Source organism: Plasmodium chabaudi, assembly GCF_900002335.3.
Source record: "Plasmodium chabaudi chabaudi strain AS genome assembly, chromosome: 8".
Taxonomy (NCBI): domain Eukaryota; phylum Apicomplexa; class Aconoidasida; order Haemosporida; family Plasmodiidae; genus Plasmodium; species Plasmodium chabaudi.
In genome coordinates this window covers 216023-239865 of record NC_030108.2, presented here as the reverse complement: position 1 = coordinate 239865, position 23843 = coordinate 216023, and the positions used below count along the sequence as shown (strand labels likewise).

Sequence of the window (23843 nt, the reverse complement as noted above, 5' to 3'; positions counted from 1 at the left end):
CTTATTCAGCATTTTTTCGAGTAAAATATACTGCACATATGTGTATATTTTTTCTTATCTATTTAATTGCATAATTTGTTTGAATTTCTTTTTAAATTATATAAAGGAAAATGTTTTTTTAAGTAGCTGCATGAGCTAGCAAAAAACGTGCACACAACTATTTCGTTAAATTTGTTAAAAAATAAATTTTTATACATACATATATATAGCACATGCAGGTGTTGTTATAAATTTAATTACATTAATTGTTTAAAATATTTCGCATACCTAATTATTTTGATTGTTCCTGCATTTGTGCAGTTAAGTCAGCATCAACAAGATATTTAATTTTTCCTAATATTTCTTGGTTACATAAATTTTCATATTTTTTATATAAATTAAAGGTTGCATCATATAAAGTTTTAAAAGGATTAATATCATCAAAAAAGCCATTTCGATATTCATCGCTACTATAATCTGAACAATCGTCATAATCATAATAGTCATCGTCGTCATCATCATCATCTTCATCTTCTTCTTCTTCCTGATCAGCAGCTTGATTAAAATTTCTTCCTAATTTATTTTGAGTTTGACTATCTCCTTGTATTTGTGCCAATTCATCAACATTATCTATAACATGATCTTTAAGTTTAATTTTAAGATCATTTTTTTTTTCTAAAGCTTCAATAGTTTTAATTAATTTAAATGCTTTATCATTAGTAGCATCCTCATTTTCATCAATGTCGATTTCACTATTTTCATCACCTGATGAAGATTTTGAATCTATTGATTTTTCTGATGAATCATTATTATTTCTATTTATATGGTAGTCATTTGCAACATTTGCAATGTTCATTATAAAAGAGTTAACATCAGGTATGTGCATACTTATATTGGGGTTGTGTATATTTTCAAGTATTGCGCTCATAGCTAATACATACATTTTTCTTGTTGAATTTATTTTGACATCACTCATATTTGATAAAAATAGTAATATATAATTTGTTTTATTCATTTTGTTAAAAAAAATAAAGAAACTTTCAGAATTATAAATTATAATTGAATAAAATAATTTTTTAATATATTCAATACTCGTTTTGCTTAATATATCTTCATCATATTCACTGCATAAACTATCAGCCCCATCATTAGCTCCATTATTATCTGCCCCTGATGGTGATTCTTTTGCTTTTTTCTGACTTAATAATAATGCTTGAACTTGATCATGTTTAAATAATTTTAATGAAAAAGCTGTTAAAATTGGTTCTATCAATTCATCAATTCCTCGTATTTTTACTGTAGCTTCAAATAAAATATAAAATAACTTGCAACTGCTTTTAATAATTTTTGAATGTAAAGCAAATATACCTAATCTATATATCATATGTGTATATTTCATACAGTATCTTTCGCTATATATATTAACAAAGTATTGGGTTGCTTTCGAAATAATGTTGTCAAAAACTCCAAGAGAGAATGATAAGTCAAAAATAAAATCATAAAAATAAGCATCTGTATTTTTTTCATTTAATATCATATCTGTGCTTAAAGCAAGTTGTGGATTATTTCTAATCATATTTAATTCTTGCAATTTCAAATTATCATCAGTATTGAAATAAAATATATCATATAATTTTTCAAAGCGCATATAAACTTGTTCATCAATATCTAAATAGTATGTTATATTAGTAAGAAGTGATAATGCTTCCTCAAGGTAATCAATAGATGGTGATTTAAATGTTTCATCAACAACGACATATAAATAGGATAAAGTGCTTCTATAAATTTGAGCTTTATTACTTTCATTAACGGAATCAAGTAAGCTTAAAATAGCAGTTAAAATAGATAAAATAACGGAATTTAAATCTAATTCTTCATTTTCATTTTTTTTATCTTTCTTTTCATCTCCATTTATACTAAATTTTGTATCTTTAAATAATGAATTATTATCATCTGTTAAGGTATTATTCATTGTATTTCCAGTATTGCCATTTCGTAAACTGTTTTCAAATGAGTTTGAAGTTCTACCTCCTTTAGTATTTTCCTCATCTGCTTCTTTCTTATTTATTAGGAAAACGAAACTTGAGCATAGTGCTATAACAACGTCGTTAACATATGGAGTTATATAATCTTTATATGTATAAGCCAAATTATCTAATGTCATAACAATATATTCACATTTAACTTCCTTAATAACATTCAATAATCGCTCGATTAAAATTGGTATAGTTTTTATAATAGCCTCTTTTAATACATAATTTTTTATTTTAAAGAATTTTTTAATATAAGATGCACTAGCTACACGAATTAACAAGCTTGAGCTTTTCATGTGATTTAATATGATTTCATAATTACGTAAAAGCCCATTAACATCTTTAAACTGTTCAATTTTTTTTATAAACGAGCAATATGTTACAATAGATTGGTAGCATAATAAATAATTAGGGCTATTTAAATCATTTTCTATATATGTTTTTAAAAATTCTTCTATGTTCATATTTCGTTTTTTGTCACATAATCTGTTATATAAGCATTCTAGTATTTTTAGTGCACCATATTTATATTTACAAAATTTGTTTCGTAAAACTTGTTCAAGTTTGTCTGTATCTATAGGGTTATCTGCCCCTTGGGGATTGGCTGTTGAGATTATACCAGTATTAAGATCATTATATATTGAAGCATAATTTTGGTTATATGCACTGATAACATTTTCGCAAAGCATAAAAAGTTCGGATGTGTGTTTTACACCCCTATACCTAGTAAGATCTTTTATAAAAGAAGTGACACTAACTTTTTTGTCTTCAACGGAATAGGTGTTAAATATATTCATTGTATAATCATATTCATCGTACAGTATTTTTTCTATATCGTCATCACTATAGCATAATAATGGGAATATAATATTTTTAACCAAAAATTCGATATTATTTTTTATATAATTTTTATATATAACTGCGTTTTCAACACCATATGATAAGCCTTGTATAATATATATCAAGCATTCGTCAGTTAAGCTTTTTTTATTTCTATCATAAGTTTGCAAAATTATTATAAAATCGTCAAAGAATGGGCATAACCATTTATTTAAAAAGTTTTGACAAAATTTTTCGCTTAAATCATTATTAAACTTATTGTAATTAGCATTGATATATCTCGATAATAATCTTGTAACAATGTCTAAAACGATTCTCTTGCATTTATATTGTGGTAAGGTTTTTAGATAATTTTCATCATTAATATAATTTGGTATATTTATTTCATTCTTTAATATATGATCAAATAAACTAAAGTAATTATCCATATACTCTAAAATTATAACCTCTTTAATTAAAAAACTATCATTAACATAGTAATAAATTTTGCATATAATACTTAATATCTCACTCACATCATTATTATTTATATCTAACGAACTTAAATCATATAGGCAGTTTATTAATGGATAGAAATATTTATTTAAAATTTCTGTGTATAATTCATAATTCTCTTTTTTTTTAATTTTTAATTTTTTAAATATTAATTTTAAGCAGTATAAACTAACATATAACTTTCTTACATCCTTTCTTTGATTTATATCATTTAATATATTTTCTAAAATAAAAAAATCTTCAGGGAAATTTCTATGGATTAATATTTTCATAATCTCAAATAATTGAACATATAATTGTTTATCTTTCATCTCTAAGTATAATAAGCTTTCATAAATATCTTTTATAAGTATACATATTTCTTCTTTTTCTAAACTATCATAATTATTTTTTATACTATTTTTTAAAAATATCGAAGCAGAAATTCTTATATTGTCATCTATTGTGTTCACACTTTTTACTATGTTCAATGTTGTATTGATATATCCCACTATTTTTGGAACCTGCTTTAAATATTCTTCACATTGAATTCGCCTCCCCCTCGATGTACTTAGGGATCCTTCCAGCATTTCACAAAATGTTCCCACATCCAATACATTTGCCATTCTAAGTGGTGTGTAATTTAGAAATTTTAACGTGCAAGAAGAGAAGAGAGGAGTACCTTTTCAATTGTATTGGCTAGCTCCAAGGATAATAATAATATATATTATACGATAAAAACGTACAAAAATATAAGGGAAAAATGTATAAAAATGTTAAATAAATATGCTATTAAAACATATAAAATGACTATATAAAAGAATATACATGTTCTTAAACATTTATATATCTGCGTCGTACATACATAGATAAGTATATATTTTTATTGCTATTATAATACTTTAATTTTGTGTTATATTTATTTTTAAGTATATTCCTGAATTATTATGTCATTGAAACTTGTTATTTTTACCCATTTTTTTAACGAATTTTTTCCATACATATAAACATGTAAACGTATAAGTATATTTTTATATATTTGTTTTTTAACTAATTCGATAAGCATTTAAAATAAACCTTTTTGCGTTTATATATGTTTATATTAATTTGCATGTTTTACATAATTTGAAAATATGATTAATAGGTTTGTTTTTTTTCATTTATTTCATTATTATATTTTTATGTTTTTTTATGTCAGCAATAAATAATGTATATAAATTAAAATTTTGTATAATTTTATGCGAACAACTGTAATAGAATATATACATTATTGCGCATATTTATTTGGATATTGTTTTAAGGTATGGAGGGCGAAAAAAAAAACAATATAAGGTCGGTGGAAAAAACTAGGGCATAGCACAGAGTCAGGTAGTTATATATTATTAAAGATATTTAAAAGAATAATACATGAATTTTTTTTAATCAGAAATTTATATATTATATAATATATGTTTTTATTTAATTTCTCTGTGTTTTATATATTTTTTGTTTGTATATATATGTACATATATGCACATGTATTTCAAGTGTGTTTAAAAATAAATTATTATTAATTGGGTATATGTATAAAATAGCATATAGCTTTATATGGCAATACTTATACGGGCATTCTTAAGTGTAGATATGAAAAATACAATTAATACTCGACACTCTTAAGAAAATAAAAGGGAAAAAAACAAGTACAAACAAGCGAGCATGAAACAATAAGCCAAAGTAAAAAAAAATATATATTGTTAACGTTTTTTTTTATTCAATTATTATATATGTATTTAATATTTTTATAAATAAATATTATGCTAATACTTAAAAAACTTTATACACCTATTGAAAATGATATAATTTGAACATAATATGGAAGAAAAATTATTTTAAATAAATAAAGGGAAAACAATAAATATATGTACACAAAATAATACACATATAAAATAGTCATTATATAATTATATAAAAACATTATTAATTGGCATAATCATTACAATTATTATTAAAGTATTTATTTTATTATATTGTGTGTTATTGTTACAATTATTCGTTATCTCTAATTTTTAAATAGTACAAGTAAAAATGAATAGGTTTTTTTTTAATACGTTAAACTCTTCGGGCCTTTTTCAAAATTTTAAATTTAAGAGTTCATTTTTAAATAATGGATATTCAATAGCAAGTAGAAATGTAACAATCAACGCTGGAAACACTGTTTCAAATAATGGCTTATACAAAAATTATAATTTTCACAGATTTTATCACACCTCACCATTTATGTGTAAAACAATTAATACCCAAAACGTCAATGCTATTCTCAAGGTAAATATATATATTTTTTTTAATAAAAATATATTCACACAACATAAAGAACAAAATTGTGTGTATTATTTTTGATGTGCATAATAATGAATTGTTTATTTGCTTAATATTATAGAAACTATTTGTAGTTTTATTATTATCTATGTAGTCACACAAATGATATGTATATATCTATTAAGTGTGTTTGCCTATGGGTTTTATAATAATATGGCTTTTAAAAATACATAATGTTTTGGTGCCATACATACTGTATTAATTTGTGAATTCATTTTTTTTAGGACGAAAAAAGTTGCGTTAACAGTAAATTAGGTGTTAGACATGATAGTGGTATAGCAAGTTTATCAGCCGCCATTGCATTGATGTCAGTTGGAGGGGTAATAGAGAAATAAAGTGTAAAAATATGTATGTTCATATTATAGTAATAATACTACGATTTGTTTGCATACACATTATTTGAGAAAATCATTTTTATTTATATTATTTTTATTGAAAAATAAAACTATAGGTTGCTCAAGGTATTGGAAGTTTATTTTCAGCTTTAGTTTTGGGTACTAGTAGAAATCCATCTATAAAGGATGAATTATTTACTTATACTTTAATTGGGATGGGTTTTTTGGAATTTTTAGGTAATTTTTTTTTCATATAATTTATCATCCCCTTTTTGTTGTTGCTTCTTTTTACATTATATTATTTTTTTTTTATTTTTATAGGTATTATTTGTGTCTTAATGAGCGCAGTTTTGCTATACTCATAAAATAATAACATATGAATTTTTTGCTTTTTAATATGGTACAATTTTTTATTCCCGTAAATAATTAAGCCCTAGTCTTATATCAAAGTAATAAGTTTAATGAAGAGTAGGGAATGCTTTATATATTTAAGAGCATATGCATATATGCTTTTTCATGCATATAATATTAGCACTCATCCATAAAAATGCATGAAATATATAGATATATATATATAGATATACTATCTATTTATTATTTTTATTTTTCCCCTTCATATAATTAATTGTTTTCTGAGAAAACTTTTAATTATATATAGTTTTGTTTAATATTATATATATACTTATAGACATTTTTTTTTATGTTAAGAAAAAAAAAGGACACCAAAACAAATGAAAAGAAATAGCAATAATATTAATTATAATAGTTAGAATAATAAAAATATATAACGAAAGAAATAAAAACTTAGACATAATTTAAATGATACTTTAAAAACGTATTTATAAATACGAAAGTCTCCTCGCTTTGCTTTTTTCCCCTTTTCTTTAATGCCCTGATGCAAATTCGAGGGCGATATGTTGAAAAAAACAAATAATATAATAAATATGTGCACACAAATTACTATATATTTGGTGACACTATGGTGTATGTTTGTTCTCTTTAATATAAAGAACAGTTCGCAGAAACCACAATATATTAATAAAAAAACGCAATGCAAATCTATTGCCTTTATATTTTCACAAACCTTTAATAGTACATGCTTATATAAGTTTCCTGTACTTTTTTTTGAACATGATACAACACAATTGGCATAACACTAGCGTGTAAATATAAAGACCTTTTACCTCTTTTGCTTGTTTTTAACCAATGCAGGTTAAAAATAGAAATAAGAAAGAAAAATGTAATATAAATAATAGAAAAGGGACAGATTTTCTTAAAATAAAATTTTAATTTATACAAAAAAAAAATAATTGTTGAACCCCTTTACTCGCTATGTTTCCAAATATAAATATATAATAAAGTTACATAAGAAAAAATCAAAAATATTTCTTTATTTCCTTTTTATATGTACAAAGTTGTATGTTCATTGTGATTAAAAATGCTGATTTGTGGGGTTTCCTTTTTTTCAAGCATTTTTTTATATGCATACAGAGATTGTATACTATTAATATCGTATATATGAAAATTATATCATTTATAATTGAGATAATAATAAAATTTAAAGAACAATAAAATAAAATATAAATTGTGGAAAAGTACTAAAAATAATAATAATATAAAATATATAGGAAAAATATAAAAGCGTATATATTGTTACGGGTTTTAGTGCCCCCTTTTTTTTTCTTTGTGAAAAAAATAGAAATTTCAAATATATTTTCTATATTTTACGAAATATATTGCCTTTAAAATATAGAAAGATATGCATTAATTTTAAGGCTTGGCTTTTATAATTTATTCATAATATCGCTATGGGAAAAAAGGGGAAGCGCCATTTATAATATATGCTGCAATAAGAGGGTATTAAAATATTTCGCAATATACTACATGTATAATATATATATATAATATTTAATATAGCTTAAATACTTAGTTATATTTTTCGTTTATTTATTTGACGATTTGTATGTATATATACATAACGTGCATATATCATTGCAGTTGGTTTATTACTTTAAAATAAAAAATATGGATATTAATATATTTAATAAATCTTACTTTTTTATGCAAAGCAAATTTAATTAAAAATGGTATGAACATGAAATTTTATAATAATTAAAATTAAAAAAAAAATATTTTTTTACATTTATTCTCATTAGAAAATAAATAAAATATTTTACAAAATTATTAAATAAATATTATATATTATTATAGTGATTTTTTCACAAACAAATTATTATATCTAAACTAACCTCTTTTTTTAATTGATACTTTTTCCATTTTTTATAATAAACAATGGGTTGTATACAAAACGTTCACCCCAAAAAATACGGTCAAGGATCAAGGCAATGGTAATATAATTTGCTACTTTTAAAATTCATGAATTATAAACTTATTTTATTTATTTATATTTTCATATATATATTTAAGTGTGGAAATAGTATATATATATTTAGTATGTGTTAAATAAGCGAATGGGAAAATATATAGAGAATATATATGGGCTCATTTGAATATTAATATAAGTGACATTTTACGTATATGCATTAATTTGTGGATATACAAATGTAGATATAATAATGCACAAATATATAAGTATCCTTTTATGGATATATGCAAGTGCTCGTATAATATAATAATGCTTTATATATAGTATTTTTTCCATCTATAAATATTGCATAGTGCATTTAATGAGGCATCATTATGCCGTTATATAAAAATACATAATAACTTTTATATATGAGTGAATGTATATTTGTACAGTCGTATTATATATAATTTTTTATTTCCTTTTTGTTTATTGTAGCCGAGTATGCTCCAACAGGCACGCCATCATAAGAAAATATAACATCAACATATGTAGACAATGCTTTAGAGAAAGAGCTGATATAATTGGATTTAAAAAGGTTTGTACTTTTTTATATTTAAAAATGATTTAATATTTTATTAATTTTCCACCGAGATTATATATATATTTTTTTATTTTGATTATTCCCATTTACAGTATAGATAAAGGGACAAATCCTAACGACCATATTCATGAAGGAAAATTACTAACCATATCTATCATTCGATGCTGCTTTTTAATAATTAATACTTTTTAAATTTAAAAATGGAGAAAATGTAAGGCAATCATTCTGAATTTTACAAAAAGAAAAGAAATAATGAAGAATTGATTAAATACGAATATGATAATTTAAATTTTTATTTCCTAGTATATACGTTTACAAATAGATATAGAGAACAAGTGGATATATGAACTGAAACATTTGAAAGAAACAAGTTTTTGGAAGTATTGTAATTAATTTTTTTTTATTCAAAAATTATGTATTAAAAAAAAATATTTATATATATGCATGTATTATATATGTGTATTTTTGTATATTGATACGAAGCTACATGATAATGCCTTTTTATCATATATGTTTTATTATTGCCTATATATTTGTTAAATGAACACAAACACATAAATACATATATTAATAAATACACTGTATATTATATATACCATTACAGTTTGTCACTGTATTTTTATAAAACCCATTTTATTGTAAAGGTGGGAAAAAAGGTTTATTAATTTTTTTATAATATTGAATTGGTGAAAAAAAATGTATCTTAAAATGGTAATTGTCTCTGGTAATAAGTTGCTATTGGTTTTCTCGTTCCTTCTTATTCATTTATTATGTTATACTTAAATTTGTTGAAAAATAAATAATTTACATAAATTAGGGTATTATATATAAAGAAAGCAAACTAAGTATTAAAAAGGAAGCGAATAACATAATGGCTGATAAATGTGTATGGGCTAACATACCTAAAGCAATATTAAATAGCTTGCATCATATTTTTCTTCCTTTTAAGTACATTTTTATAAGGTATAATTTTTGAATTGTAAAAATTAATAAAATTTTTTATCAATCACAATTAAACGAATATAATATAAATTATAGAATAATTTTTTTCTATATTGGAATATTACTATTTTTAATTTCTATATCCATATGTATGTCGTATTTGCAAAATATATGTGCATATAAAGAGAAAAAAACACTACTAATATTACCCATAAAATATTTAATTTTTGCTTGATAAAATACAACAAAATAGAAAAAATAAAGAATATGAATTTGTATATATTCATATTTATATATGTGTGGTGTAAGAGAATTAGAATATAGGCATGTATTATATTAAAAAATGTATTTTTTTTTTTACTAAATCAGATATATAATATGGTTTAACTAAAAATATAACAATTTTCAGCCATTTGAATTTTCCATTTATTTTTTTTATTTTTCAGAATTTAAAAACACATAGCAATGAGTAGGTTACTATTTATGAAATTGTAGGGCTGATAAAATGATGAAAAATTGGTACTTTAGGCAGATCATAAATCAGCAAAATGTAACACTTTATAAAAATTTGAAATCAAGTCTTTTCAAAACAAAGGTATTAAGAAATATATCAATTGTGCGACGAGTACGAAAAAGAAATATCCAAGAAAATATAAACAGTGATGGAAATTTCGAAATAAATAACGGGAGGAGGGAACAAGACTCAATAAAAGGGGGTATTAAAAATACAACCAAATCATTACTTAGGGAAAAGCGTGAAAAAATAAAAGATGAATTATATAAAAATAGTTTTTTAGATTATAATTTTAAAATAAATATATATTTAAAACTTAATGAGTTAAAAATATATAACCCGACAGAAATTCAAAAAAATGTAATTCCGTTGTTGCTACAAGGAAAGGAAGAAAAAGAGCTTACAAAAAATAAAAATGAAATGTATGTAATGCCTTCACAAAGTTTATATAAAAGCATTTTAAAAAATAGAGCATATATTAATAACTATTTAAAATCGAATTCATATATGGATACTGATTTTTATGATTTAGAAAAGTACAAATGTGTTAATACATATGAAGATGATAGACATGCAAATAGAAAGTATGATAAGTGTGAAAATAACGAAATAAATATAACAAAGGATAGTAAACATGTAGCAAAATGCTTTAATGATATATATGTTATTGTTAGTCCAGATAACAGCGGTAAAACTCTAAGTTATTTTCTTCCTATTATTGATAATTTTTATAAGAATAATGAAAATATTATGACAAATTTATCTAATTTTTATAACTTTTTAAATAAATATAATTACAAAAAATACCGAAATAAACTATTCCGTAAAAAAGAAAAATTAAGATACCTTAAAAATAAAGAAAATTTATTTTTTAATATATCTTATGAAAAATTTAAAATAAAAAATAGATATATATATATGAGAAGATATAACAATTTCAATGTTAGTAACAGCTATATTAATAATAAAAAAAATAATAAGCTTAATAGTTTAAAACATAAAAAAAACATTTTTTTTCCATATGCCATTATATTGACAAATACTAGAGAAGCAGCTTGTGAACTTTTTTCATTTTTAAAATGCTTTGATATAAATATTGAGCTTTTAGCTGGTGGTTATGGAAATAAAAAAAAGTCTATCAAAAAATTCCATGTCCAATCTTTTTACTCTAACAAGAGAGAGACAACAAATTTTTGTGATAACGACGATATGCCCAATAAGAATCCAGACAGCTGTTTCAACACAGAATCTCAATTTATTAGTTCTAATACTTTTTTGAAAAATATAAAAAGTAATTCTCAAAAAAAAAAGAATGTTGTAAATTACAACATCGACATCTTAATAGGAACACCTGATAAAATTTTTGAAAAATTAGATAATGCTAAAAATAAGCATTTGTATAATTTAAAATTTTTGAAATATTTAGTAGTAGAAGAATCTGAAACATTGTGTAATCCTTTTAATGAAAAAAAACTTCAACTTATATTTAACCATATTAAAAATTATACAAATATGTATTATTTTAAGAGACCTGCATTATTAAACCAGGATGGGGTTCATAATGATACTGAACATGAAGAAAAAAAAGAAACACAAAAGTTAGAGGATGAAGAAAAGACAGATAAAATGAATACTAGAAAGAGGAGTAATAATACTATTAAAGAATTGAATAAAAAATATGCTAGTATTACTGAAGAAGCTAATGAAAATGATCAAGATGATGGATCAGAAATTAAGGATGAAAAAAATAATAGTCCCACTATTAACAATGAAGAGATAGACAATTCTCGTGATGAAACGGAATCTGTAAAGACAATAAATAACAATGTAATAAAAAAAATTGAAAGTATTGAAAATGTAAAAAATACAATAAGTTCAAATATTCCTATTACAATATTCGTATCAGCAACAAAAACATTTTGTATAAGTGAATTTTTAAGCAACAATATTAGAAGTAAATATGTGCAACAAATAATAAATTTGAATAGTCATGATATTCGTAGTGAAATAAAGCATGTGTTTATTAATAGCAAAAGTAAGGAGAAAGTATCTTTACTTCTCGAAATGCTTAGCAATAAAGAATTGAAAACAAAAGATGGAAATAATAATAGTCAAAGATCTGAAAACAGAGGTGTAAAGGGTAATTCACATATTTTTTTAAATAAATTTGTGATATTTTGTAATACTCGAAAAAGTGTAATGAATTTAAAAGATATATTATCTGAATTAAAATATAAAGTCAGTTGTATTCATAATGAAATGAATTATAAAGACAGAAGCCAAAATTATCGAGATTTTAAAAAAAGCAAAACAAATATATTAATATGTACAAACATACTAAGTAGAGGTGTACAATTTGAAAATTGTGAAATTATAAATTATGATATTGGTAATAATATAAATGATTATATTTATAAATCTAGCAAAGTCAACTTAAACAAATTTAATAACACAAGTAATTCATTAACATCTTTTTTTAATAAAAAAAATACAAGTCTAGTAAATGATATTATAGAAAAAACGGTTGATAAAAAACAAATTGTTTTTCAAAATTTAAATAAAAAAGTTAGTAAAATGCTTAATATACATAATAAATATTATGATATTATAAAAAAGAAAAAAAAATATCAAAAGAGAGGTGGAAGAAAAGCATTAAATATGGCACCTAGAAGAAATTGTCTTAGTAAAAAAAATAAAATTTTATCAAAAAAATTATATTTTTATCATAAAATGGGTATTGAACGAAAGAGACTCATAAAAAAAGGAATACTTAAGTCTCACGAAAAAATACCGCGGTATCCAAATAGAAAAGCAGATATATACGATAGCAATGAATATAATACTGTAACCAAATTAGAAGATGGGTCCTTACAAATATTAATGAAAAAGAGAAAATCGAAAAAACACACAAATGATGAACAAGGAAGTTATGATCAAGAAACTATCGTTTTGGACAATATGCCAACTTATGAGGATGAGGCAAAAATAAAGGAAAAAAAACATCAAAAAAAAACATATTTCTAAAAATTTCAATTTTATAATATAAATTTATATCCTTTTTTGTTTAAAAGTAAAAAAGGTGTATTACCAAATTTTGTATTTTTTAAATTTTAAACTTTTTTGGTAGATTATGAGCCGCGCATCGTTGGAGTGAAACTAAACTAAAGACTATTTGTTTGGCTACTCCACACGTTTATTATTTTATTTATTTTTATCATGTATATATAATTTGCATAGTTTGCTATGCATAACCATTTATGGCTATTCCCCATTCCCTTTGTTGTTTGAAAAATTTATGACTTTCATTTTGTGGAAAGAAATATAATGTACACATATATTTAAATTACATTATTGTAATAGATAATTTGTAAGTTTCGTCTTAAAGTTCATTTATTACTTTAATCTCATTTTTCATTGTAAACTTATGCATTGTTTTATATTTTTTTAAGTATATTATTTTTAATTTGTTAGCTACCCAACAATACAAATAAAGCAGTGGTGTAGAATGAGAGTATGCCATTCATAAAGCAGTATGCGTACACATATATGCAGTTTGAATGTGAATACGATTTTCTCAATTCATATCACAACTATAAAATATAATATTTTAATTTATGAATAGTATTTCATATGTGTAACGAAACACTATGACCATATGCATATGCGATATTCGAGGGGTTTTAAAAAATATTAAAGTATGAAATTCAAACTAAGAATATGATATTAAAAAGTGGGTGATATGTTTATATATATTCATGTTTATGTGCATATATTGTAAGGAAAGTAAAACTGAAACCTCAACTGAATATGACTAACCAAGAATATATATACGTATTTTATATCCTTTTACTCTTTTACTGCCTTTTTATTTGTATATAAAAAATAATGTACAGAATAAAAAATAAATTTGAGTTTTATACTACACAGCCATGTGCTCGTATACATGGGAATGGAAATCCAAAAATATGCCCAAAAGTAAAAATAGAAATTTCATGTGTGAATAATTTGGTATTATAAAAACTTTTATTATATGAAAATTAAAAATGAAATTTGTTTATTTTAAATACTATTTTTTTATTTTAAAAAAAAACATAAAAATTAATACTATAGCTTAAATGGTGAAATTATATATGCATAAGCTTAAAAAATATAAGTGAAAAATATATGGGAAAATATATCAAAATAAATCACATTTATATGTGCGTATTAAATTGTAGCTATTTTTTTTTTTCGTCTTGCATTAAGATCTATTGAATAATGATATGTAAAAAATATAATATATACAAGCAAAATTATAATAATATAGCAAAAACAAAATATTTGAAAAATAATAGTACTAACAAAATGAAAGTTATATTATTTCCACAAAAAACAAATAAATATGAAAATATAAAATCAATATTATATATATTTTTTAACAATTGTTTTTAATATATATTAAATTTTGTTATTATTATAGCTTTTGAATTTTCTTATGAATATAACAATTTTTGATGATTTTTTTATTTATTAATTATATACTATTTATTATACAAAAATATATGTATCCTTAATATGATTATATAATATATATGATTATTTCCTTGTGTGTGTTTCTCATACGTATGTAATACCCCTATATCATTTATATATGCAAACGATAGAGAATTTGAACGTAGGATTAAAAGAAGTATTTATATATTGGTTATACTAAACTATTTAAATGTGCAAAATGCTATATTTATGTATATAACAAAAAAAATAAATAACATATACCTATAGCATATAATAATATATATGTATATATACATGTGTACATAAATAGTTACTTGTATGAGGTATACATTTATTTACCCCCAAAAATTAGCACAAATTCACATTTATATATAATTTTTTAAACGATAAAGTTAAAGAAGGCAATCAATTTGTCATAACTTTATATCTGAAGTATACTGACAACAAAAACAAAAATTAAAAAAATTCACAATTAGTGTTAATTGATAAAAGAAGATTTAAACATGATTAAAATGATTCAAAACAAATGCAAGACGCGAAAAAATGTATGATTGTGTCTGATTCATTATTTTAATTTTTAATTTTTATATATGGGATAAGTTATCCATTGCTATATATATGTACATATGTATGCTTGTGTGTATAATAATTTATGTGGCGTAAATGCGTTAGCAGATTTCCTTTGCTAAAAAATATTATATAATACATATACACAAACAAAAATATTTTGTTTATATGAATACATGATTATATAATTATATGTACAAATATATGAAAATTTTTTAAAGACGATAAAAAAAGTGAATATAGTGATAATATTGTGTATTTTATTGTTATTCTAGTGTTATTACATTATTATTTTTAGTCAGAACGTACTTATTTATGTATTTTATAGCCATGTAAAATAGAAACAAAAAATAATAATAATAAAATTGGTAATAATATCTCTGGAAGATTGCCCCATTTTTGCCTTCTACTATGCATATGTTCCTTGACTATCAGGAATCCTGCTTGAAGTGGCCTTATTTTTATTTTATTGAATTTTTTATTTGTTTTTTTTTTCAAGTCATTTGTTCTTATATAAACCAATTCAATACTGATGAATACAAATAATACAGAAGGAAGGTATTTGTTAATAGTATATGAAAAAGTATTTAAAATAATTTATATAAAGCATTTAAAAGACGATAAAGATGAAGCCTCTAAAATCCCATGTTTGTTTATTTACCGAGAGACTGGGAAGTGCTCCGAAAAGTTAATACACAAAGATACTATTCGAAAAAAAAGTAAAAGATTTGGTACGCTATTAAATGAGTTAATAGTTGATAATATAATAGGTACAATAGAAGTCCATAACGAGTTATTTTTATTTGTTTGTGAAAAATGGAAATTGTTATGTAAATTTTTTTATTTAGATAAATATAGAAATATATATAAAATTGAAAGGGTGCAATATATACCATATAATATAAATCTCTTCCCTATAAATACACCAATAAATAATTTCCTTAATATTGATGATAATTCAACGAGTTTTTTTATTAACAGTTCAAAAAATAATGAAGATATAAATAAGAAATTTGAAGTTGTAAACTCAGACCAAGCGAAGGATATATATGCTAATATTGAAGGTTTTGATAAAAATCAAAATAATTTACAAAATAGGAGAGGAGATACTAACACGGATGGAAAATATGAGAGTGACTCATTAAGTACTTCAAATAAAATAAATGATAATGAAATAAAATTGGACAAGATTGAAAATAGTGGAATTATAATTGCAAATGAAGAACCGACTAACCCTTATCGTTTTAGTAATGATATATATAAAATAGACGATCAAAATATATGTAATAAATATTTTATGAATAAAACAAATAAATGTGATGATGATATAAATAATAAAAATAAAAGAGAGTATATTGAAAATTTAGAAATTTTAGAAAACACTACTGAACGAAAAATATATGGTAATAACAATGAAGACAATCAAAATAATTTTAATAAAAAAGAAGAAAAAAATAAGAAGCTATTAAACTTTAATACAGCAAAAAGATGGTTAACAAATCAGTTTAATAATAAAAATATACTGAACATAATTTCAGATATAACAAATTATGACAATAAAAATATGGGTGGAACTGAAAAGGCTCCCTCGAGAGTTCAACAAGGAGGTAATAATGAAAACCAGCCTAATATCAAGCAAATAAATTCGCAAAAAATGAATACAAGTACACATACTCTTGATGATAATGCAATGTTACTTGATCTTATGAATGACAAGAATGAATATAATTTAGTAAATTCAAATACGGAGAATAATAATATGGGAATAGAACCAAATGATGCCCATGACAAATGTTTTGATATTAATGATTATGAATATGTATATGATAGTAACAAGAAAAATAATTCGAACCTATTGATCGATCTAGATGATGACAAAACTCATGAAACGTGTTTTAGCGAAAATAAGGGCGATGAAAAAGACCATAAAAATATTATACCCTCTTTTAATGATGAAGAAAAAAACGAAAATATAATAGACAAGTCATACGATACTAATAATGTTAAGGATGCCCAAAAAAGTAGTGAAACACAAAACAAATGCAAAGATGCTGAAAGTGTTAAAACTATTAATGGGGATATTAAAGATTTGATAAACAATTATTATTTTAATGCTAATAATTATGATGATATGGACAAAAGAGATCCTTATTTTATGGGGATTAAAAATGATAATACAGAACATTCCAAAAATGAAGAAGATAAATTAACTTTAAAAATGGATATTCCAAAGATATTAAAAATGATTCAAAAAATATTATGTACCCATATGTATTATTCATACGATTTTGATCTAACTCAATGTATTCAAAAGAAAAGAAGAAAAAATATTGAAGAGAAAGAGAGAGAACCTTTATTACATCATTATTCTTCCTTAAATATAAGAAAAAGTTATTTAAAAATATGTGAAAAAAAGTTTATGTGGAACTATCAAATGATTAAAAAAATAAAAAACAGATGTAAAATCGATGATAATTGGTTTTGCCCAGTTATTCAAGGTTATATATCTTATACATCTATTGAAATGAATAAAAAACGTATAGAACTATTTTTAATAAGTCGAAGATCTTCGATGTTAGGAGGTACAAGATTTAATAAAAGAGGTATAAATGATGATGGGTATGTAGCTAATTTTGTTGAATCAGAACAAATTATTAGAATTGATAATAGAGATAATATGTCATACAAAAGCCGATTCGATAAGGTAGATGTGGATAGTTATGTTAAAAAAGTAGACGGGTCTAAAGATAATCAAAATGATGGAATAAAAATAAATAAGAGCATGGACGGAATGAAAAATAAGATATCCGACACAAAGGGAATAGATGCAAACAAACATGAAGGAAAAGAAATTGAAATGAAATGTTTTAATAATTTCATAATTGATGATAGTAACAATCAGGAAATTATCAACAAAAGCGATGTAAACGAAAGAGAGATGAAACCTGCAAGAATGAGCATATACAGAAATATTATAAATAAGCATATATACAAAAAACCTATTGAAATAGATCGAAATAAATGTATAAACAATCTTTTAAATTTTGAAAATCGGATTATTTCGTTAGTTCAAATAAGAGGTTCAGTACCATTATTTTGGAAACAACATTCTATGTCATCCCATGTGAATATTGAAAGATCATCGTTACTAAGTATTAAAGCATTTAAAGAGCATAACAAAAAATTAATAGATAATTATGGTAATAATATATATTATATCAATTTGTTAAGCCAAAACAAAAATAATGAAAAAAAACTAACAAAAAAATTAATTGAATTAATGAATTGTGTTAAAAAAGATGATACTTATAAAGAAAAAGATTTTCTAAATTATATAGAATATGATTTTCATATTTCAGTTAAAAATAAAAGTTTTGATGATGCAATGGATAGTTTTATAAATAATGTTTTATTAAAACAAATAAAAAATGTTTCGTTCTTTGTTGAACCAATAAATAATGAAAATAATATGCATCGAAAAAGTACAGATGGTTCTAGTCAATCTAATGAATCATATATTTTTCAAGATGGCATTTTTCGAACGAATTGTTTAGATTGTCTAGATAGAACAAATGTTTTTCAATACTACTATTCTTTGTTTTTTATTTTATATATTTTAAATGTTTCGAAAAATGATAATTTCTTAAACCCTGTTAAAAAATCAAGTATTAATTTTCCAAAAAATGCAAGTAGTATATTTAGTAACAATAAATTGGTGACTATATTAAGTTCAATGGAGATGGATAATTATTTGCTTGAATCAGCAGACAGAAGTCCATCCGATAAATTGTATGAATATAACAGTAATGTATATTCTTCGGGTCACGGTTCAAGCCCATTGAATAATACCAATAATTCTAATTTAAGTAATAGTGATGCAGCTAAAAAAAAAAACAATAACGAAAGTAGTGGTCATAGTGCTGTCAGCTTTTTATTAGAAAGATTTAATTATATTAGCACAGGAGGATCAAATAATGAAAATTCCAATAAAAGAAATGAAGAAAATAAAAATCAAAAAGATACGAATTTAAATGCTACAAATATGAATGATGCATATAGTGTAGAAAACCGAATTGATAAAGGATATAGAGTAGAACAAAATGATGAATATGTATATGTATTAAAACATTTATTTAAAAAGATGTGGGTAGAAAATGGTGATATCATAAGTACACATTATACGGGTACAGGTAGTGTTTTTTCTTCTCAAATAAATGTTGGTCGATCATCAATTAGTACGAATATTGATCATGCTATTAAATCAATTGAAAGATTTTATCAAAATAATTTTGAAGATAATTTTAGACAAGAATGTATAGATATCATTTTATGCTCAGGTAAATATAGTAATAAGCATAAAAAAAGAAGTTATTTAATTGGGGGTGATTTAAATTATTTATTAAATTATAACAATTTTATAAATATGGATAATTTTATTAAGTTATGCAATAAAAATCCATATTTTTCCATTCCTCATTTTTATCAAAGCATGAATAATAATAAAGATAAAAGCCAAATTAATGACATAGCTGAAAATTCGAATATGTCCATTAATAGCGATGATTATATATCTATAAAGGCCAAAAAAGAAGACCTTTTAAAAAACAAACTTGATAAAAGTAAGAAAAAACGAAGATTTAGAATGCGATTATCTGAACGATTAAGAAGAAAATATTATTCAAAAGCAATCAATTTGATTCAGAATATGAATAAAGACGAAAGTGATAGCAATTATGAAGACGATGAAAAATGTTTATTAAAAAAAAGTACACCTCGATCCACTGAATTTGGAAAAAGAAATGAACTTAATCGTAAGAAAAATGGAAATCATAGTAATAATAATATTGGTAGTAATAATAATAAATTAGGAAAGGAAAGAAAAAAACACAAAAGCGATTTAATATATGTAAAAAATTTATATAAAAAAGGGAACTTTATATATAGTTTGAAGGATAAAAATAAATTTGGAGATTTACTAAGTAATGATTTGATAAATCAATATTATGTGAATAGTGAAGATTCAAAATTTACACAAAATTATATAAAAAATAAAAATAAAAATTATAACTATGAAGAAAAAATAATTAAATTATGGACAGGAACATGGAATTTATGTGGAAGTGATATATATGAATTAAATGATATATCTTCATGGTTAAATGAAAATAATGAATATGTTGATATGTATGTATTTTGTTTTCAAGAGGTTGTTGAATTAACTGGATTTAGAATTTTAATGAATATGAAAGATACATTCAAAGAAAAAAAGATAGAACAAAAAATTACACAAACTCTAGCAGAAATTTCACAAAGACAAAAAGAAATGTATTTAAAAAGTCAAGAGCATCATAACGAAAGTTATTTTATAGATGAAAATACTTCAAGAAATGAAAACAATACAGAATCAAACAAGGATTATTTTTATGATAGCTATATAAAAGAGGATAGGAAATTTAAGCATAATGAAACGAATGAAACGAGTGAAAACTATAAAAATGATGATCATTTAGACATTCTTGATATATCTAAAAGCGCATTTTTAAATGAGTGTTTTAATAATTTAAATAAGGAAAGTAACGAAGGCAATAATAATGATAATAATTCATATTCATATAATATGAACAATAATAAAAATTATGAATTTCAAAATGATTATAATTTTGTTGATAGCAGAAATTATATTTTTAATGAAGGTAGTGGCCATTTGAAAGGGGATAATAATTTTTTTAAAAATGATGGAAATAATGCATTTTTGACACAAAACTTAAAAGGAAATAGCACAAGATTTAGTCGTAGTGTAAATGAAATATTTGAGGATAACTCCTCATTAGGTCTAACCAAAGATCTAGATATTTTAAACTCTGATAAAAATAATAGTAATTTTTTTAATAATAATGAAAGTTCAACAAATTATAAGGGCTCACAAAGTAGTAGTATATATACTAATGTGCAAGGAGAATTTGAACCGCATAATAATAGGTTCAATAATGAAATGAATGTATTTAAAAATGATAAACAAAATGATGAAAATATGACAAAATCAAGTGCTAATAGTAGGTTTGTAAATGTCAATCACAATTTTGATGATACTAAAAAAATGCATATACACAAAAATGTGGATAGCCATGATAATTGTGACAATATAAAAAGTACTTGTAATGAAAAAGATTCAAATCGAATGGGAAAAAAAAATGATATGAAAAAAGATAGTAACACAAGTAGTAATATCAAAAAAAAGAATGATATGAAACATGAGAAGTTTGCAAAAAATAGCCAAAATTGTAATAATAACAATAATGATAAATACTTTTTGAATTTAAAAAAATTTAAATATGTAAAATTAAAATCAGTATCCATGATAGGATTATTTATTATAATTTTTATCGATGAAGGTTTAGTTGATCATATAAGAGAACTTGATGTTTGCAAAGTAAAAGTTGGGTTAAAGGGAAATACAGGTAATAAAGGAAGTGTATCTGTTAAATTTAGATTGGGTTTTAATTCATTTTGCTTTAACAATATTCATTTGGCATCAGGGCAAACGAACATTTTTGAAAGGAATAGTCAAATGCAAAGTATATTAAATAATAGTTTTCAAAGCCAAGAATTAAATAATTTATTTAATTTCGATTATTTTTTTGCTTGTGGAGACTTTAATTTTAGAATTAATCAAGATCATGAAGAAGTTTTTAAACTCATTTCAAATAAAAATATTATTCAATTATTGAATTATGACCAATTTATATATAATAAGCTTTATAATATTTTGCCCTTTTGTTTATTTTATGAAAGTCCAATTACATTTAATCCAACTTACAAATATAAAAAAAATTCAAACATATATGATGTTCGAAGAACCCCAGCATGGTATGATTTCCTCGCATACACAATTAAATAAAATTTTTTATTTATTTGTAATTTTTTTACACTTATTTATATTTTTTTTTCTTTTTAGGTGCGATCGAGTACTGCTTAGTGGAAAATTAATACAGTTATCTGAATTGGAAAAAAAAAGAAAAGAGTTTATGGATAGTAAAATGAAATCCGAACAGGAGAACCCAGATAACAATATAGAGAATAGTCCTAGCAAAAATTTGACTAACAAAGAGATGAATAATGATAACGAAGTTAACGATTTTTATTATAATGATAGAATATATTTCAAACCTATGAATTATAAGACACATAATAACTTCTTTTCAAGTGATCATAAGCCTGTTAGTGCAATTATAGAATTAAAAGTTTTTTTTGATAAAAAAGATATTGAATATAAATCGAATAGTTCATATAGTGTTACAGGAAATGACGAGTTCAATCATTTAACCAAAAATTCTAGCAACACAAGTAATAGCAGTAATAATAAAAATAGTAATTTATTAGATTATTTTTTCCCAAACAATTATGGCATAAGCAAATATACTAGCTATCCAATATCACAAATTTTAAATTACTCTACCAATAATAATAATAGCGGCAATAACAATAATAATAATAGCGGCAATAATAACAAATTAAAAAGTGGGGTGAGTGAAAATAATTTTCAACAAGCTCCTGTTTCCAAAACCGACCCAATTGACGAATATAGCATTTTCAAATAACAACAACAATTTTTAATCTGCCGAAAAAATAAACTAAGCAAAGGAAATAATACAAAATAAATGATAATTATGCATTTATTGAATGTCTGTAATATACAATATATATATTCAGAACAGTAATATGGGACATGTACATACCGCAAATGCATAATTATGTATGCATGTGCACACAAGACTTATTCATATACATTTCTTTTTTCTTTTTTTTCATTTATTTTTTATGTAAAATTAATTTGTATTATTTCTCGTTTTCTTATTTTTTCCCAATATGTTCATGTTTAATTTGTTAATTGTATATTTGCATGGTTGAATTTTTATTGTATTATTATTATGTTTTCATACACATGTATATGATGAGAGTTTTTTTTTTTTGTACATATATATTAATTTACATACATACCGCAAAAAAAAGAGAAAAATAGTTAAACATACTTAATAAATAATTAATTTATTATATTTTTTATATAACGATATAAGCATTCGATGTATTGCTTAAATTTTAGTATTTTTATATTATGAATGTATTTCAATAGTTATGTTTATTATAATGTGATTATATCTCCTCTTTAACTCTAGTATTTTTTTTGTTGTAAAAGCAAAAAATGTATTTTCAAAATAAATTAAGAGAAAAAATGCATATATAATTAAAAAAATAACAGGCTTGTTAGCAAATTTGTTGAAAGAGGTTAAAAGAATGTTTTGCTTTACCCACATTTAGAAAGTGTGTAAGTAAATATATGTGTGCATATAAGCACTGAAACGATTTGAAGGCTTACGTTAAATGTGTTCCACACTATTTATAG

The 23843-nt window shown here is 22.9% G+C and overlaps 5 protein-coding genes across 5 annotated transcripts; 4 read left to right on the top strand and 1 right to left on the bottom strand.

Moving 5' to 3' along the window:
- Positions 1–271: 271 nt before the first annotated feature.
- PCHAS_0803900 (importin-7, putative) lies at positions 272–3952 on the bottom strand (the record flags this gene model as incomplete). Its single annotated transcript, XM_738935.2, has 1 exon — positions 272–3952. The coding sequence occupies one exon, from the start codon at positions 3950–3952 to the stop codon at positions 272–274; it is 3681 nt and encodes a 1226-aa protein (XP_744028.2).
- A 1438-nt stretch (positions 3953–5390) lies between these two features.
- PCHAS_0803800 (ATP synthase subunit C, putative) lies at positions 5391–6381 on the top strand (the record flags this gene model as incomplete). The annotated part of the gene is made up of 4 exons (XM_016797795.1): positions 5391–5627; positions 5906–6001; positions 6133–6253; positions 6338–6381. 4 exons carry the CDS (start codon positions 5391–5393, stop codon positions 6379–6381), a joined length of 498 nt encoding a protein of 165 aa, XP_016653716.1.
- A 1927-nt stretch (positions 6382–8308) lies between these two features.
- Positions 8309–9026, top strand: PCHAS_0803700 (40S ribosomal protein S29, putative; the record flags this gene model as incomplete). Its single annotated transcript, XM_016797794.1, has 3 exons — positions 8309–8364; positions 8820–8919; positions 9018–9026. 3 exons carry the CDS (start codon positions 8309–8311, stop codon positions 9024–9026), a joined length of 165 nt encoding a protein of 54 aa, XP_016653715.1.
- Positions 9027–10372: 1346 nt separating this feature from the next.
- On the top strand, positions 10373–13405 carry PCHAS_0803600 (RNA helicase, putative; the record flags this gene model as incomplete). Its single annotated transcript, XM_016797793.1, has 1 exon — positions 10373–13405. The coding sequence occupies one exon, from the start codon at positions 10373–10375 to the stop codon at positions 13403–13405; it is 3033 nt and encodes a 1010-aa protein (XP_016653714.1).
- A 2569-nt stretch (positions 13406–15974) lies between these two features.
- PCHAS_0803500 (inositol-phosphate phosphatase, putative) lies at positions 15975–23040 on the top strand (the record flags this gene model as incomplete). The annotated part of the gene is made up of 2 exons (XM_016797792.1): positions 15975–22309; positions 22398–23040. The coding sequence occupies 2 exons, from the start codon at positions 15975–15977 to the stop codon at positions 23038–23040; spliced, it is 6978 nt and encodes a 2325-aa protein (XP_016653713.1).
- Positions 23041–23843: the final 803 nt, after the last annotated feature.